The following is a 20065-nucleotide window of genomic DNA, read 5'->3' as shown; positions in this document are numbered from 1 at the left end:
CACCCTCCTGCTCGGTGCTCCACCTGGAAAACAGTAAAATGCAGTCAGTGAGTGAAAGAGCGAACCGCCATCTCCGTCTCTGCATCTTGGTCTCTTTATTACAAATTTCCAAAAATCATGGTAAAACAATAAACACCCCCTAGTGCAAGCATGTGTCAGCTTCATATTTCAGTCTCAGTGTCTGAGTGTCTGAACTGTAGGTCGTAGGACACACTTCCCATTGACTTCGGTAAAGAAATACTCATTTCCCCACCGTATCTGAAATTTTCTGCACTCACTTGCGATCTTATGTTTCTGGTTCTGCCAGTTTTGGTCGTCTTTGGCATTTTTTTCTTAGAGCGTTCTTATTTGGCGGGGAACGGCCTTGTTCAAGACAGTATCGCCACCCAGTGTTAAAACTAAGAAGTACAAAGCAGTCAAGCACAAGTTTCATGTATGGGACATATTCAATTATATTTTTAGAATTGGCAGTGGGCCCATGAACCGTAGTTTGGACACCCCTGCCCTTTAGCCTGTTATTTCAAGAGCGATGGACTGCTGAGAGTTCAAATGTTGCAGTCCCATGATCCAAAGTGAGGAGTCGGCTTGTCTCTGTGCCTCCATCAGTGTTTTACTGTGTGGATGACACGCTGACTCAGCAGGTTAAACTGCAGACAGTGTGAGTCAGTGTGAAAGAGAAAGCTCTTCACTGACACAGTTTGAGAAAATCAGGAAACCATAAAAACTGTTCAGTCATCTGATTTCTCTGAGCTCCTTTGATTCCCACTTGTAGCGACTATTATCAGAAACAAACCAGTCACTGAGAGGCTGAGCTTAGGGTGTTTGCTGATTGTCCGACACGCTGTTCAAACAAAATGTTTGCTGAGATCACAAACTACGTTTAACAGGTTTTATTAAAGAATTAGAACAACTTATTTCAACGTTCACAAAGTATGGAAAAAATCAATCACAGCGATCAAAGAAAAAAGGCAGCGGTCAACAAAAAATATGGCCTCCCCAGTCACTCACCCTCTCTCTTTCTTATCTCTCCCGCCGTGCCAGTGCCCAGGTGATTATATTAACTAGAGGTTACCACCCATATCCCTGTGACCCAGTTGCTGCGATACCAAAATAAACAACAAAAATAAAATATAACCACCAAAATAACCCAAATATAAACCACGAAACCATCTATCTATATTCATCTTATATGCCTTAATGGCTCCTACACCACTAGTTTCCTGTTTTTCCTGGTCAGAGCTCTGGGTCATCTACAGAGCAGCGCCCCCTGGAGTCAGTGACAATAACGATAATGAGAATGATGATGATGATGATGATGATGATTATTATTATAACAATGATAACTATAAATGAGGAAGAAACTTTATAAAGCCTGTTTTAAAACACTCACATTGCCTCACAACAACGAGGAGGAGATGTCATCTGAAGTGGATTGTACAGGATGTGGGAAAATAACAAACACCAAATGAAGAATGCAATCAAATGCATTTCCAAATGTTGTTTGATTTCGTTTTCTCTTGCCTGATTCTGTGTTTCACTCACTCGTTTTTTTTTTTTTTTTGTTTGTTTTGTTTTGTTTTGTTTTGTTAAAATCCTGTTAAGCCAGTCTGCTCAGATCGCGGCTGGAAAATGTCAGCACGTACACTGTCTGAGTTTTCAGGGCGAGGTTCTCTCTGCTGAAAAGCAGCCAAACACGACAAACACAACACTGTAAAAGATGTGGGAGCAGCAGCACAAACACCTGCAGCCTGACATCTGCACTGTCCTGTTCCCATTAATATTTTCACCTGCGTCTGATTAGTCTTGTTTGCCCCTCCCAGTGCCATACCTGTCCTGTGTGTCAATTACAGTATTTCCCTAATTAATTGCCGTGCCGCAAATAGCCACCTGGTTCTTATAAACGCCTGGGGTCTGCACCCATTTTGCATATTAAACGCCCACCTGAATAACCGCCGGGGCGATTATTTGCATTATAATGAGGTAACCCAAAATAAGGCTATTCACCTTATTTTTGCAGAAGTAAACAGTTAGCCGCACAATAACTGTGCCGCACTTCCGTTTTCTGTCAAAATAAGAGCGCTAGCTAACGTTAGAACAAAAGGGTGTACCGTAATATTAAATCAAGCGACTATAATTATGTTGGTCAGTAACTGTCATCACGATAATGGCCTGGTGCAGGTCTGTGCAAAAATAAATAAAGGCCTGCAGCGAATAGCCGCCTGGTTCTTACGCCCGGGGTCCAAGTTGATTTGGCATATTAAACGCCCGGGTGATTAATTGGTGAAATACGGTATCCCTGATTGTTCTGATCCCTCCCAGTTTTTCCTTGGCCTATCCTCTGTGTTCTCCTGTCTTGTGCTCCAGCCCCTTCCCCAGGTGTGTCTTTGGCTAACTAGGTCTTGTGTATTTAAATCCTGTTTTGAGTTCTGTTCCCTGTCGAGTTATTGTCTTTGCTGTCATGTGTTCCCTGCATTTCCTGAGAGTTTATTAAATATTTTTGTTGTATTCTGAGCTTTGTGCCTCCTGGCTCCTACATTTGGGTCCTCCACCATCCTCTGGCGTGACACCACCACCATCGAAACAGGAGCATTATACCAAAATAATCCTCACCTGTGGGTGTGACGTCAACCACTGTACAGTATATAAACATCAGTCACCCACCCACTCTCCCTGTTTCTACACTTGCAGCCTGAAATCTGCACTGTAAAAAAGAGGATTAAAAAACAAACACTGTGCCATATTTCAGGAACTGTTTGCCTCGTCCTCATGGGTCTTTAGTGTTTCTCTGTGTGTATATATGTATGTGTGTGTGTGTGTGTGAGTGAAAGTAGTTTCTGCCTGAAGCCATGTGATTTTTAGCAAAGAGCCACAAATGTCTGGCGAATTATGTTTTATATTTGAATCCCACAGTAATTTCATTTGTAATTTGAAAAGTGCTTGACAACATATTTAGCTGCAGAGTCTCTGCTGAGTTGTGTTCAGCACACAGGGGGGTCGGACCGAGGGCAGCCACTCCTGGTTTCAGATGTTGCTGCAGAAATAAATAATTCATCACACAACATATTCTGGCTATTAGGCAACTATCAACAAACATTTCATAATATCGCCGACATGCTAAGATGGAGGAATTTTACCTGCTTGACTCGCTGGCTGGCTGTCAATAAAGCGATGATCCGATGCTGCATTTCATACCTTTATTGTGAATTTAAAAGTGTGAACCAAACAACATTTAAAATCAGTAGCAATGTGGTCAGCAAAATGTGAGCCTCCCCCGCTCACCCTCTCTCTCGTTCGCGCTCATTCAAGAAAACCCACTCTCAAATCAGCTGATTTTATAACTGAAGTGAGTCGGTGATGCCCACACCACGTGATGTGTGCTCCCCAAGTGACAATAAATAATAAACCTGGCACCAACAAAGAGTTCATCATAGAAAAAAACAATATTAAGAAAAGAAACAAACCAAAAGGGAAAGAACAGCCTATATCTATAAAAACTAAAGAATAATAGAATAACTGTCAGTGTAACATAATTACTTTTTTTGGTGGCTGTGCTGCCCTGGGATTTGGTCTTTGTGTCCTTTAACATTGACAACACAAAAGGCCAAGTGGCCTTGCTCCTCTGTGAAATTCCAGGCCTGATTTTAATGTTTGCTGATTTTATGTTACGCAGCCTTCAGGAGGTGACGCAGCCGTCCATCCTGGCAGTTGGGACACAAAGAAACAGCATCCATGACTACTACATGGTGGTGGATGGGCAGCTCCTTCCCTGCAAGGCTAAGTTTTCCCTGTCTGCCTTTTCAAAAGACAGTATGTTTTTGGCATCTCTTATGGCCAGGCCCTTAACAATATGTACACATTTGCACAGACCGCCATTTACAACACTGATGTAGGTCTCTGTCACGAAAGGGTGAAGGACATGAGAACAAACCTCCTCCACTGAGTCTTGATTAAAAGAATTTGGCATGATGCTCAGGTGTTTTGTGTGCAAGTCCACGTTCAGCACTGTTAGAGTTAGTTCAGCATCTCAAGCTTACACATCGCATATTCTTAGGTTTGTTTATTGTACACTGTAAAGAATTGACTGTAGAATTTACAGTAAATAACTGGCAAAAAAGTTTTTATTGTATATAAATTACAGTTACTGTATTTTAGAAAACAGCAATTCAATGTAATCTAGTTTACAACTGCTTCTTGTATTCTAATAAATTACAGTAATTACCTGGCAACTAAAGTTGCCAGTAAATACCTGTAAATAAATAATACAATATGTTGTTGTAGAATGTTTTACAGTTAATAATGGTTTTTACATTAGCTGCTTTGCAAATTATGCAGATTTTGAATGAAACAAATAATAACAGTGTCAGAGCTGCTACAAAATACTTTTATTAAAACTTAGAGCATCTTTTTTTTTTTTTTTTTTTTTTTTGAACAGATATGCAAAAGATGCATGTACAGTAACCTATTGCAATGGCAATGGGCCAGTTTGACAAAATGTTGAACTATCCTTTAAACAATAAAAGAACATTATCAAACAATGTAGAACAGTTCTTATCTTTTGGATCCTAAGCAGAAAGCCATTCATAGTCCATCAGTCGCCTCAGCAGGGAGGAGACATGAGGATTGATGGTGTTCTTTAGCTTTGCTGTTTTCGTGCCACTGCTGGGGTTAATTCCAACAAAACATCTAAAATAATAAGAAAATAACAAAACTTCATGAAAAACTGTGCTCACAGTTGTGCTCACAGCTCAAGCCAGCAGAATCAATCAGGTCATACAATACAAGCCAATCGTTTGACCTTCCATGGACAAATCTGCAACAAAAATTATGCTATTTCATCATTTCATTTTTGCAGTCCAGGCACACTGACACACACACACACACACACACATTATGTAGGGTCATAACAGATAAAAGGGTAGTTTGTATTTCTTGCCACAAGGCTGTACGTTAATAACTTTAAAACTGTCAAGTCAACAAGTCAAAATAATGTCGTTTTTTTTTGTTTTTGTTTTTTTTTTCGGAGGTGCGTGGCAGGGCTCTGCGGTGGTTGCACAACCTCCGTAAGCTCCGCAAACGCAGAAGCATAAATTGGCCTTTAATGTCTTGTCCAGTTGTCATTATAGCAAACTTAACAAGTACTACAACCATCTACTTACCTTTGGATGAATTCCAGGGTGCATGCAGCTTGCTCCTGGTACACCAGATTCAAGTGTAGTAGCACGAAAACAGCGCTGCCAGTCCTGCCGAAAAGTTGGGGTGTGGAGGCACAACCACCTGCCCCTCAATGCTCAGCATCCACTCCTTTGATGTGAAAATCCGCTTCTCCTCTATGCAGGGCCGGCTTTTGGCATAGGCGGTATAGGCAATTGCTTGGGGCGCCATCTGCTGGAGGGGCGCCGCTAACAGCCAGAGGGGCGCCAGAAGCGGGATTGTTGACCGGCGCGACACCGTCGGGATCATAGATATAAAGGCTAGGGCTGTGTCCGAAATCACTCCCTAACCACTATATAGTGCACTATATAGTGATTACGCCACTTTGTAGGGGTGTCCGAATGTCTAGTGATTATTTATGTTCACTATATAGTCCACTAGATGTATCCCACAATCCACCGCGAAATGTAGTTGACATCCGATGGTCACTAACCAGGCAAAATATCCCGTCATGCATTGCGGAACGGCACCGAACAACGGGCGAAGTAGTGTCCGAAAACGTCCACTATTGAGTTCACTATATAGTCCACTACACTGAATTCCCTATATAGTGAGTAGGGAGGAGGGAGGGAGTGAGTGATTTCAGACACAGCCTAGATGTCTTACGGTGGAGTCTGTAACGTCATCACCGGGCGGCCATCTTACCACAGGCAAGCTCTCTGGCAGAATCTATGGTAACAGACGGAAGGTGAGTGATCCGCACAGACGTAAATACTCTTATCTCGCTGAAATCTGGACGGATTTACAAACGGTTTGGTTTCTTACAAACATTATTAACGTGGCTACAATTCTGGATGTTTTACTGGAAGTGTAACATAATTATTAATTAAGTGCAGTATTATAGCTACATCTCTGACGTTTATAACAAACCACACCGTTTGAAAATCGGTAGAAAATTGAGCAAGTTATGGTTATTAAAAAGTTCATGCACCACTACCACACAATGTTAGGGGTGAGCGAGCTGACTGTGGCAAGATGGCCGCCATGTGCGGACGTGCGACTCCATTGGCCGGCAGCGGCCACGAGACATCTAGCCTTTATTATAGATATCTATGGTCGGGATATGGAAATCAAAAAACTGGAGAAGGAAGTAGGCTAAGTAGCCTATAAATTTAAACACAACAGAAAGCCATGGCTTGGACTGTATTTAATGCTTTCATTCTTTGTCTTCACAGCTTGAACAAAATTATGATGATTGAGTTTGTTTTGTTGTTTTTTTAATGGTTAATAGGCTAAATTATTTCAAAACTTAGGAACTTATATTATATATGAAATTATAGGTAGGCTACATGTAAAAATCCAAATATAAAGGATCCTTCAAAAACTGGGATGACCATGAATCCAATTGGGATTAACTGAAATATATGTTCTTTTAAACGTCCCTCACCTGTGTCAACACTAACCTATTGGCTTCGGGCAGAATAGAGGCGGATCATCGCAAATTGCGGGTGGGAAATAAAATAAGACGTCTTTTTTTATTTAACCTCATGTTCTTTTCAACCCTTTTATGTTCAACGCTTGTTGTTGCATTTGATGTATGACTTGTGCTATATGAATAAAATTTGATTGAGTAATTGATTGTTTATTCGGTTGATTTCGGAGACTGACAGTGATAACACATGATTTTCATTACGTTTATTTTTTTTAAGTAAACACGTACATTCATGTTTGGTCACATTGTGGGAAATGGGCTAAGTATGAACTTATATTTCCGAACACGGACATGGTGCTACATAATTAAATTTGAATTTAATTAAATTGAATATGTGATGCCATGGCAACAATATACATGACGGAGCCGTCATCTGGGGGTCTGTTTGCGTCCATCGGACATTCTTTGACATGCAGCTGAGCTAAGCCTGGCTGTAAGCCGCCACGGAGCAGGCTAGTTCTGCTGACTAAGTTGCCATGGTTATTGTGCTGCAACTCATATAAGCCACTTTGATGGAACGGAACTTAAATTAGCGAGGCTCATCGAAATAAGCCAGGCTATCCCGTTAGCCAGCTTGATGGAATAGGCCCCTGCTTGCTGTAGTGTTTTTGCCTGTTTGGATCTTTTTGACTTTCTGCCTTCGCCTGATGTCTTTGTACCTCTGCCTGTTTGCATTTTTTAAGTCAACCTCTGGACTCTGGACTCTGCCTGAGACTCGGAGTAAAGAATCTGTTTTGCATCACTCCTGCCTCTGTCCTGTAATTCTGCGTTTGAGTCTTCTGGTTTGTGACAGGAATATTCCTTGAAGCGATGCTTCCATCCACCACTACAAGCTGATATGTGGGTTGGCTCCTCTGCAGAGAAGGAAGCCCATGATGTTTCTTTAAAACGTCACCAAGCAGAGGAACCTGAGCAGCAGGCGTCACCAGGCCGTCCTCAAAGTGTGGCCGCTCCGTGTGGACAGCGGCTGAGCCACCGGGACGCTCAGCAACCCGGACCAGCCAGTCCAGAGTCAAACTGACTGAGGATCAGACCAGACTTTAGTCAACCAGACAAACTCTACCGGCTCAATGTGGCACCGCAGCCATGGAGGGGCGTTCAGAAAGCTGGGAAATTTCACCTCTCAAATTTAAAAGTGCTGACGTTCACCGTAACTGGCAGGCAGACAGACAGACAGGTTAGTAGGCAGACAGACAGGTGGTGTACCTGTCTCTCTGCTGCTGTACAGTGAGTTGTCCTCCATGCCAAAAATTAACACATGAACACATCATCAAATTAGAGGGAGATTTCAACTTCATGACCCACAAAATGACCCTGTGACCAACACGCGCACACACACACACACACACACACACACACACACACACCTCCATTTGCCCATCAGTTACAACCCGATTGTTGTGAAGTCTTGTGACAGCAGTCAGTCTGGTAAAGAGTGTGTGTGTGTGTGTGTGTGTGTCTATCCATGGCTGATGTTGGAGCCATAATGTAGTTTCATGTTTGTCTTGTTTTGCTGAAGCGCTGTCTGTGTGTGTGTATGTGCAGTTCTTGCACTGAAAGTAAGGGGGGCTGATGATGATGATGATGATGATGATGACAGACACACAATGGACTTTGGTTTATTTTTAGCCCGCATGACACACATCAGAACTGTTCGCCCCTCAGTGGCTTATTTTAGCCCCTGACCCTGCTGGACATGACAGTTACTACAGGAATACCACAGAAATATTATAGAAATATTACAGGCCACAGTGAGAATCTGCGCTCCTTACACAATCCTCTGGGATTAATTTTCTTTTTGTTCAGCCTCGTCTGTAATGTGTGACTCACATCAGAGCTGTAACAGTGGAAGAGGCTCCGCCCACATCCCAGCTGACCAGGTTCAGGTGGGTTCATCCACCTGAGCGGAGAGCCCGACCCCCTCAGAGCCGCTGGACCAGATCAATAATGAGAGCTGAAGGTGATCGGGTCGAGCTGGAGCAGGTGTGAAATGCATCTTGGGTGATTGACAGCTCATTAAAACGAGGCTGCAGTGAGAGAGCACGTGTCCGTCTGTTAAATACCTGCTGCCTGTTAAATGCTGTTTTAGTTTTATTTTTTGTGTGGAAGGAGAGCTGCTCCCTCTCTGAAATGATGCTTATTTGCATATTTGCAGATGTCACAGGTGGGCAGGTGAGACACAGGTTAACTGAGCAGGAGATCCGGTTCAGTCTGGTTTGTGCTGCCAGCAGGTCCAGTCAGCTGCAGGAGCCCAGACTGTCCACCAGAGGGAGGCACACACCCTGACGTCCTCAAACTTCTTCCTTTTTCTTCATTTCTTTCATATTTTTAATGTGCTCTCTCTCTGCTTTTGGCCACATCAAGCTGTGCATATAGACATCTATAGACAGATGCATGTGATAAATAACTAAAAATAAAAATATCAGATTAATGTATCCACAAATCACTGTTTGATCTGATTAATTGGTTTGTTTCATTATCCACAGTTATATAAAATAATATTAGAGGCCACTCACACTGGCAAGTTTGATCCGCGCCCAAGCACGATTGCCCTTAAAATCCGGATTCTTTGACTAGTGTGATCGCTCTGTATCGTGCTTGAATACAGTAACTTCCCCCGCTCTGGCACGGTTGGAAGGGGTGTGCTTCAGCGCGGTACGGGCGCGTACAAGAGCACATGCACGGTCACGCACGCAGTGCGCGGATGTAAATCATGCAACTTTCCTCCTGCCTCTGCAAAATTGTTTAATGTGCGCAGCGCGATTACCGGCGAATGGCCGCGTTGCGCAATCAATAATCAACCATGTTGTCTGTGTCATTGTCTGTTGTGCTGCTGCAACCGCGTATAAACAAAAGTCGGTTTATATTGAAAGTACAGCAGTCTGTGTGCGGAGATCCGGCAGACCTGGTGCTGGGCGGCAGAACAAGAATAAATGTTTTGAACCTTGGAGTGCAGGTGACGTGTCAGTTATGTGTGTGTGTGTGTGTGTGTGTGTGTGTGTGTGTGTGTGTGTGTGTGTGTGTGTGTGTGTGCGCGCGCGCGCGCATGTGCACATGAATGTGTGTGTGTGTGTGTGTCCCTCACTTTCCAGATCATGTTTTATTATGATAAAGTATCTGTGTAAATGATTTATTCAAATCTCTGTAGATCAAACTGGTGTGAACTGGTTTATTAAAGTGGGGCTCTGAGCAGCAGGTAGCAGCTTCACCTGTGTGACCTGAGCGCCATCTAGAGGCCGACGGGGGACCCGGCCTGCATCAGCCTCAGGCCTCATGGTGTTTCCTGTTTTGAAGCTCCAGCCTGTTTTTACAAAGCTCTCCACTCCAAAGCAGAAAAACACCACGGATCTCAGGCAAAAGCAGGTGATTATGGCAAAACTGTTGTTACACTTATACATATATATCTTTTATTGTTTGTGTTCTGTGTTTACAACAACTATTGCACGTCTGTCCGTCCTGGGGAGGGATCCCTCCTCTGTTGCTCCCCTGAGGTTTCTTACTATTTTCTCCCTTTTAAAGGGTTTTTTTTTTAGGGAGTTGTTCCTCATCCGATGTGAGGGTCTAAGGACAGAGGATGTTGTATTTTTCTGTAAAGCCCTTTGAGACAAATTTGTAATTTGTGATCCTGGGCTATATAAATAAATAAAATTGAATTGAATTCAAACTCGTCAACACACACACACACACACACACACACACAGGTATCCAAATGTGTAAAGTATGGGTGTGTGTTCTGAACGTAACACAGTATCAGAACAAATCAGGGGAAAAATGTGTTTGTTTGTTTGTTTTTTTTTTTCAAAATGTTTCACTGTATGTGTGTGTGTGTGAGCTGAAGAAGGACTGGTTTGTCTCAGGTGAGTCAGGAAAGGGGCGGAGCTTCTTCAGTGAAGGTTTGAATTGGATGTAAAGAATCTGAATCTACAATGAGACATCAGAGATTTGTAGACAACATGACAGAAGCTGAAATACTGAATGACGACGTGGTAATAATTTTTTTTTGTCCTGCTGGCAGGTGCTGCCGTCACTCCAAGGCAACATGTCTTGTTATGTGCCGGGCAGATTGCCAAACACACATCTTCCTAACATTTACAGCTGCTGCTTTTTGGGAAAATCAATAAGGTAATAACTCCCTCCATGTACAACTGTGTGTGTGTGTGTGTGTGTGTGTGTGTGTGTGTGTGTGTGTGTGTCTGTGTGTGTGTGTGTGTGTGTGTGTGTGTGTGTGTCTGTGTGTTAGGACACACTGTCACCATGTCTGCTGACCTCTAAATTAAAATCTCTTTCAGTACAAAATGACTTCAGTGACCAGCTGCTGCAGCCTCACCTCTTACTGTCTGCACAGTGTGTCTGCCCCAACACACACACACACACACACACACACACACACACACACACACACACACACACTATTGCAGAAATACATGTGATAAAAAGAAACAAAGCAGAAGCTGAAGGTTATTCTAGATACGACAATATTCTGACTGATGTGTGTCGGTGGGACGCTTTCCTGAGCTCGACCTGAGACCCCACACAGAGAAATACAGGTGCTAACTGGAACCAGAAATGGTTCTCTGGAGTGATGCCACTGAAGAGCCATTTTTGGTTCCACAAAGAACCTTTCAGCAACCATGTAAAACTGTACATGGTTCTTCAAAGAAGCCTCAAAGAACCATCTAAAAAAAGGTTCTTTCAGGAAAGAAAATGCTGCTGTAAAGAACTCAGCGTCAGTTTTTCAGAGTTTGTCTTTGTAGTGTAGTTTTCATTTCACTTTAGACTTGAGTGGCTGTAATTTACACGTGCTGTACATAACCAGTGACCACACCTGTGGGCAACACGGACATTTTGCCCACAACCAAGGACAGGCAGGATTTCAGCCTCAGCCTGGAAGACAAGAGGATTCACACCCACAAGCCGGTCACTACCTGTCACCTCTGAGACGTCACCAGGGTTACGGTTAGGGTTAGGGTTAGGGTTAGGGTTAGACCAGAGAGGTGGGACCGGCCCAGGTGTGACTGACCGTGGACCCCCATGACGTCTGCAGCTCCGCCTCATTAGGTGATGCATCAGCACAGGACAACACACACACACAGGAAGATGACGCACTGGACTTCAGTGCAGCAGGGACATCTCATGTTTAATCAAGACAAAATAATACAGGGTGTCCCTAAAGTCTCTTTACAATTTAATAAATTTATTACAAAAGCAAATGAATAGACAAATCTGCAGAAATTATTACAAAATGAGGAATAGATATTGAAGTTTTTTTGCCTCATTTAATACACCTCTATATGGGCACCATTAGTTGCACAAAGCATATCAGAGTTTTATATTTAATATATTTAGCAAAAAAACCCTTTTTTTTAAAGAACCATTTTAAAGAAAGTTCTTTGTGGACCCAGCTGCTTCAGTAAAGAACCTTACTGAATAGTTCTTTAGTGATTTTTTTTAGAATAAAAGGCTCTCTGAGTGTTTCAAATCAGATGATTGTGTATCAGGTTGAAAACCAACATGAACATGTTGTTGGCCGGTTCTCCACGTTCCTTGTTCCTTCACTGGGTTCCAGACGAGCTATTAAAAATGTCAGCTGTGACGCTGTGGCATTTCTCCCTGTTTTCTGATGGTTTATAGAGCGAGACATTAATCCATTCACTGAGGAAATAATCTGCACATTAATCCACAAGGAAAAGAATTGTTTCTGCTGCCGCCACCAAATAACTCCAATAAACAAGAAGAACCTTTAGCACTTTAAAGAACCACAGAGTGTGTGGAGAACCAGCCCCTAAATGAAGAGGTTCTTCAGCTGCTGATGGTTCTCTGTAGAACCACAGAGCATTCTGAAGAACCATTTAAGAACCAGTGTTTTTCTGAGAGAACATGTTGGTTTGCCTCAGCTCGCTGTATGTGTCCTAATCTGCTGCTAAAACTCAAATAGGATGTCATGTTAGGATTAAGGTATTCACATGGATTAAAATGCCCTTCAATAACCAAACTGAAGTGTTGTGCACTCTGACTTATGACCTTATTCAGTTTAAAGTCAACAAAAAGCTGTTTACATGGACATTTCTTATTACAAATATTGTCTTAATCCAAACTTTTGAAATCTGAAATATGATTTGAGTTTTGCCATCGCCCTTTGAAACCTGGATGTATGTCAGGTTTCTTCTGTTTAAAGGCAAAAGCATTTCAAACCAATAGATCAACAGACCAATAGATTTCATTGATTTTTTTAAAAAATAAACATAAACAGTGAGTACTGTCAAAAATCAAAATTTCATCCAGTTGTAAACTCGTCTTAAATCTACAAAATCTATTAGGAGACTGAAGATGATGAAGTTTGATCATCTGAAGTTTACATTCATATTATATTGATAAACTGAGTTTATGGGCTCTAGTTTCCCGGCGCAGCGCGGGGTGGCGCAGTGAGGCGAACCCCGCGCAGAGCTAGTTTCGACCGGCGAAACGGCAGAGGCGGACAGTCTCCAAGTTTCGCAGGCGGAGGTTCACCGAGATGGGAGTGGCGGCGCAGCGGGGGGAGGTGCCGACAGATTCGGCTTGGCGCAGTGACAGTTTCGTGCCAAAAGGCTTCGCCGAGGTGCGCCAAAAGCTCGCCATCTGAAACCACGTCTACTTTCAGCGCAAGGCGGAGCGGAGCCGGCGCAGTGGAAGTTTGGCTGCCTGGCGCACATCACCAAAACCTCACAATCAGCACAAACGGTGCCAATCTCCTTTGATCTGACATCAGCTGTGACGGGACAGTTGATATGGAGATATATGTATGTGCTGATTGTGATCGTAGCATTGAATAGTGTTTCGGTATTTATTGCATCGTTCATGTGCCTGACAGTCCGGAAGCCTGCCTGTGAGGTTTTGGTGACGTGTCCGCACTGCTCGCCGCTCTCCGCTCCGCGCCTGTCTCCTGAGCTCCGCTCCGCCTGCGGCAATAGACCTCCATGTCAGCTGTGTAAACTTTCATTACGCCTTCACGCAGCGCATTTTAAAGGCAAGGACAGGGGCTCATTTGATTGGTTACATGTGAATCGGCTGTGTCAAACCCACTCCATGCCTTCTCTCCTCCCTTGCGCCGGTAGGAGGGACGGCGGAGTACTTGTGCCACCGAGAACGGCGTGCCAAACTTGGAAAATCCGCCTGGCCACACGCAGTTGGCGAAGCGCATCTGCGCTACGCCCCCGCCTCGCCTGGTCTGCGAAACTAGAGCCCAAAGACTTAATTTATGACACTGAAATGAGCAATCCAGTCTTTCAATGGCAATTAAGGAAAGTATTTTTATTCAGCATGCACAATATGAGAACAACTTCAAATTCAAATGATCTGGTTATATTGTCATTGAAGAGTAAGTTTTGTAAATGGTGCATTTCTGGCTCTGAAAAATATGTCTAATAAAGAAATATATGAGTTGCAGTAATATCACTCCTAAAACTACAATAAACTGATTAGCTGGTTCAAATGAGAGAGAAAGACAAAACAGTTGAAAACGTTTAAAAGAAAGCATTACATTCTTCATCATGGTTTATCAATTCTTTACTAAAACCATACAAGTCAAAAAGAGCACACATAAAATGGCCAGTCTGTCATTTCAAACAAATAAACTAAATTGTATGTATCAGATCATGCAGTTGCCTTATGTTAAAATACAGAGTGGATAATGTTGCAATAGTATGATAATGATGTACTAGTAAGAAAGAAAAAAATGCCAAAAACAAAAGAAATCATGGCTTCTATTCCTTGTTTGATGTGAATGAAGCTCTTTCTGTGATTTCAGACAATGAATATCTCAACTTCTGCACTCGTGCATGAAACTTCACATACAAACTTTATCCATTTTGCTAAAAATAAAAAACACATTGTCAAGTGGAAAGAAACAAGGACATGTCATGACTTCTTATTCCTGTGTAAAATACTTTTTGTCATTCTCTTTTATTGACAACAAACTCAAGATTTACATTGATAAAGTTTTCTCTTCTGCTTTGCTGCCGTGTAGAGCAGCTTCATTTTCAGGAAAACCCACGACTTAATTACAATGACTCACTTTATGGATCTGGAATAAAACACTGTGACTTCATTTAAAGAAAAAACACATTTAATACATAACAGTCCTTTTAGGAACTAATCTTGCCTTCTTTTGACTTATTTGGTTATTTTATTGAGGAACTAATATTTCTTTTCAACAGCCAAAGCGCCTGTGTAATATTTTACTGCCTGTTCTCATTTTTCATTCACCGACCACTTGACCGACCAAAGAGCCCTTCTTTGAGAAGGGCTCTTTTTGTCCCTGGGTCACTCACAGGTTTTACAGTTTCTCCAAACTCTTGATGGCGGCTTCTTTGGTGAAATGTCTCCATTCACTGGGAATCTCTCCATAGCCCTTAAATTTTTTTTTATAGTAATCTTCCAGGTCCCTTTGAAATCGGCATACGAACCACTTCCAGTATGCCAGTGTAGAATTATCAGGTGTGATGCTCCACTCAGCATATTCACCTCCAGCTGTTTTGTACACTTTGAAAGGAACAGTCTGATCTGAAGAAGGATTAGGGTAAAACTCCAGATTGCTTGCAACTGATGTTGAGCAGAAATCAATGTATAGTTCTACTGTACCTTTCCAATTCACCCCGTTGGTCCCATTAGGGCGATGAAAAGTGACCATATGATCATTGGGACTGTGATCCTCGGCTGTGTTGCTGCAAACGGCTCCACAGAAAGGACATTGACTCCAGTAGGTCTTACATTTGTGGTCGATAAGCAGTTGATCAGGCCTCACACTGAATTGCTGCATACTGTCTATCTTGAGGCTACTCATCTCCTCAACAATGGATTTAATGCCTTTGTCTAGCTCTTTCTTGAAAAAGTCAAAGTCGTTTATGTCACCAAAATTTTGACCATAGTTTGTAGAAAATGCCAGCTCATCTTCCAGAGAACTGGAGAACTTCTTCAGCCACGTGTCGATGTCTCCTCCCTGAGTTTTGACATTCTCAGTTGCAGTTTCCACTGCATCACTCACAAGCTTCTCTATACGTTTCACGTTTTTCTCTAGAACACTGAGTGCTTTGTCCTTGTGTTCAGTGAGGATGTATTTCTTTACTTCTTCTTTTATGAAAGACTCCATGTGGGATCTTGGGCGCCTGAGGTAGTTTATGTAGCTGTCAAAGTCCTCTTTCTCTGCCAGTGACTTTAAAATGTGTTTCTCCATGTTGGCCTTGTTTCCACTGAGGGGTGGGTAACTGTGCATCATCTCGTCAGCCAGCTCCATAGCAGTCTTTTTGTACACAGCCTGAACTGTGGAGTCCTTCAGTTTGTTACAGATCAGTTCACCAAGCACAGCAGCAGAGGGGTGACCTTTACAATAGCTCACAAATATCCTGTAATGATGGTCTTTCGTGCTTTCTAAATAAGTCAGTGGATCATTCTTGGTCTTGAATTCCTCATGAGACTTTAATAGCTGATTCCCTACAATGTCACAAACATACAGTAAAAGATCGACTGTAAAGTCATTCTTGAAAGTGTATGTCTTTGTCTCTGATTCAAAAGCTTTGACTTTGTCTTTAACATTACTGGCTACTTCATGCAAGTAGGTGGAAGTGTCGCCTCTACTAGCAACAGGCTTGGTCTGAATTTTCTCTATGGACTGTCTCTCAACCTCAGCGATGAAGGATCTGATCAGTTGGTCCTCCTCATAAGGAAGAGTATTCCCTCTACAGGCAGCCTTAACATTCTCCCATGTTTTGGCTGCCAAATTGCCCTTGTTTGTGGTTACATAACCAAAATAGTTACCTATCTTTGGCATATTTTTGTATTTACCCCGTTTCTTGCATTCAAATATAAGAGACCATTCAATCCCAAGGTCAGTAAGGATAGAAAACAAATCATCTTCAATGGAAATATCCTTAATTTTGGGTGCAGCTGCTGCTAATTCACTGACTCGTTCTTCCCAAATTCTGTTGAATTGCTTTTTAAGTTCCACTTCATCTTTTGCTTTGCCTTTTAACTCATGAGCAAGCTCTTTGCCTTTTTGCAGTAGCTTGTTCTCAAACTCGGCCTTTTTGTCATCTAGCTCTTTGCAGGTGTTCCTCTGCTGGATAACTTCCTCCAGCTTTCTTTTAACTTCTTTCACCTGTTCATCATGAAACTCCTTTATTTTGGTTTCAAATCGAATTCGCCATTGAACCAACATCTCTTTATCTTCATCATCATCAAAGTATGTCTTCATGGCCTTTTGGACATCTTCTCGAGTAGTGGTCATCTCCTTAACAAGATAACTGTGATCAACCTTGTCAAGATTGCCAATTTCAATTCTGTTATGAAGCTGGTGTTCAATGTTCAACAGGGCACATCTCAAGGCCCAGGTCCATTTCCCATACTGGACCTCAAGGTTTCTGTACACTGCAATTTCCTGTGTGTTTTTGTAGCTGAAAACAAAGTGTTCATTCAGCAAGGCATTCCAGAGATCTGAAATGCGGCTTCTGAACTGTGAGAGAGTCAGTCCTTCAGATTTTGATGCTTTTGTGAGGATGATGTCCTTCAGTTCTTGGATGCTCTCGCTGTAACCTGGGTTCGGAGGGGCCATGGGTGGACTTCCCTCCCATAGCTGGGCAAAGTACTGAACATCTGTTTGTACATCGAATGTAATGATGTCACTAAAGCAGTCAGCATTGCACACTTCCTCTTTGGCAGCTAGCTGGGCCATCTTGTCCAGTTTTTCTTGTAAGCGTCTCTTTCCTTCCATGTTTCTCTCTCCAGCTGCAATATCTGTAACATTCTGGTGAACAAATACACAACTTGGAGAGAGATTTACCTCCTTCATCCTCATGAAAGCCTGTACAACAATCTGAAGAATGTCTTGCATGTCTGCTGGATTCTCTCCAAAGATGTTGATCAAAGTCAGGTTTCCCAGACCAATGACAAACGTTGCCAATTCATTGTCATGGTGAAGATTGGTGTTCTCTGCCAACTCAAGAGCACGCAGTCCCTCAGTGTCCACAACTAAAACATAGTCAAATTTAAAGTCTTCCTGGATCTCTGCTGAAACTTTGACTAGCTGCATGAAGGCACCTCTCGTGCACCTGCCAGCACTGACAGCAAACTGTAAGCCGAACATGGCATTCAGCATTGTTGATTTTCCACTGCTTTGGATGCCTAGAACTGACAAAACAAAAATTCTCTTGTCTCCCAGTTTCTCGATGACAGCGTCTAGAAGACGAGTGATCCATATTAAAGGCACGTGACCAGCATCACCATCCATCAGCTCCATTGGGTGTCCTGATATCATCAGCTCTGCAGCCAGTTCAGGGTAGTTGGACCAGTTCAGCTCTCCTGTCGTTCTGTTCACAGATGCATGGGCCTCATAGATCTGCCCCATCTCCCTAAACATGTGCTCTAAGCCAAAGGTCGCTGACTGCAGTTTTGCTGATAATTCTTCAAGTTCAGCTATCTGTTTTTCAACACTTTGTTTCTTTGTCTGGTTGTGTTTCTCTCCTTTGTCATCTTTCTTTTTCAAATTCAAGACTTCAGTCCACTTTTCATCATATGCTTGCAGAATCCCAGAAAGGTCATCTGTGGAGAGGTCATCCAGCAAGATTCCAGTCCACTTCAGGAAATACTTTTTCTCATGTGAATGCAGAGACCGGAGGTTCTTCAAAAACAACTTCATAAGTGCACTGGATGAAACGTCACATTGTTTTTCTCGTATTTCTTTGAGTTCGTCTTTAGTTTTACATTTTTCCTTCTCAATCTGTCCTTGGAGGCGATATAGGCCTTTGTGTTTTTCGCACCACTTTTTCCACAATTTCCCTTGACACTGGAGGAATGTGTCTTTGATCTTTGAGATGTCCTTCTCCTCAAGCAAAGTCTGTATCTGCAAAGCAGCAGATTTCCCTCTCTGGCAGGCCTCATCATCCTCATCCATCCTGATCCCACAGACCTCGGTCATGCTTTCAAGCTTGAAGGTGTTGTATTGAGTGGACAAAATCTTTTTGATGATTGCTTTCAGTTCTTCAGATACTTCTGACAGACTTCTGTGTTTTAGACCCATCATGTACATTCTTGTGCCTTCTTTGAGCTCAACTGCAGCACGATCATTATCAGCAATCAGACAAATGAGGGGCTTTGGAGACTCGAGAAGGTCTGACAATATTTCAGAACTTTTTCCACCTTTTTTATTACTTGGTAACAAAATAACATTGACTGAAGATTTTTCAATCAGTATGTCACGCTGTGTTTGACATGACAGAGCATCACCATGGAGATTACAGAAGGCAATGCAGTCATTGAACGCATCATTGGGTTTTCCAGAAGGGCAGTACCAGGCAATCTCAGCCAAGCCATCAATCAAGTAGCGAGATTTGGTGCTGCATTTGCAGTTTCTATGAAAGAATGTGTTGTGACGCTCATTGATCAAGCTGCTCATCAGCTGAGATTTAGATGATGACACTGAACCAAGCCGGAGAAATGCCACCATGGGTGTCTCAGCTTTGCAGATCGGCACACTCTTCATTGTCACAAGGTTTGAGTCATCTGTCTTCTTCCAGCTTTTTCTTATTTGTCTAAATGTCCACATAGGACACACAATATCCATTTTGAACGGGTCAGGGACAAGCAAAGGTAAAGCATACTGACATTGGGATAACTTGGAAATGATGTCCTGCTTGAGAAAACTGTCTGAGCAGTGAAATACTGCCATCTGAACATCCATTGGATGAACATGGCTTTGTTTTCTTTGCTCAGTTTCTTGGTCTGTGCTGAAAAAAGCATCAACAACACTTTCATCTGTTCCAGCATTGCCAGGTGTTTGAACTTGGTTTGGATGACTGACTGCTGGGTCTTCTTTTACAGGGATGTATCTGGCTCTGTAATCCAGCATCATCAACCTCTGGATGAAAGTATTTGCTAAATCCTTCTCAAATGCCTCATGTTGCTGTTTTACACTTGGCCTTATTTCAAGAAAAACTTCAGGTGTCAGCTTCTGTTGACTTTTGTAATTTTGAAGGTGAAGTCTGCTGAAGAGGGCGTCCACTTCTTCGCTTCTTTGCTCCATTGTGTCGATTGCTTCAGGAATCTTCATCAAGTTCTGTTTTTGTCCAACCTTTAAAGTAAATAATCATATTTGTCTAAATGCGACTTCAGGCATGTGGAGAATCCTCCAAGGGAGAGCTTTTTCATTTCATTTCAAGTTTCTTACCTCGTCCTTGTCTTCACCTGTATCTTCACCTGTCCTGTCTTCGTCCGTGGTACCTATTGATTATTATTATTATTATTATTATTACCAACAACAACAACAATAATACTACTACTAATAATAATAATTTAGGTCATAGTAGTAGCAACAGTAGCAGTAGTATTCATAGTATTTGGAGTAGTATTCATGTTAGTAGTTGTGGTAATAGAAGCAGTAGCAGAAGGAGTATTATT

At 42.4% G+C, this 20065-nt stretch overlaps 1 protein-coding gene across 1 annotated transcript; it reads right to left on the bottom strand.

Annotated features, from left to right (window-relative positions):
- Window positions 1-14926: 14926 nt before the first annotated feature.
- LOC115364830 (interferon-induced very large GTPase 1-like) lies at window positions 14927-19865 on the bottom strand. The gene is made up of 2 exons (XM_030059460.1): window positions 19836-19865; window positions 14927-19739 (listed from the first exon to the last, which is right to left on the bottom strand). The coding sequence occupies exon 2, from the start codon at window positions 19716-19718 to the stop codon at window positions 14955-14957; it is 4764 nt and encodes a 1587-aa protein (XP_029915320.1). The 5' UTR covers window positions 19719-19739; window positions 19836-19865; the 3' UTR covers window positions 14927-14954.
- Between the last annotated feature and the right edge of the window lie 200 nt (window positions 19866-20065).

This window comes from Myripristis murdjan, chromosome 9 (assembly GCF_902150065.1).
Source record: "Myripristis murdjan chromosome 9, fMyrMur1.1, whole genome shotgun sequence".
In the NCBI taxonomy this organism is placed as follows: Eukaryota; Metazoa; Chordata; class Actinopteri; order Holocentriformes; family Holocentridae; genus Myripristis; species Myripristis murdjan.
Note: the sequence above shows the minus strand (reverse complement) of the source record. Positions and strands in the feature narration are given on the sequence as shown.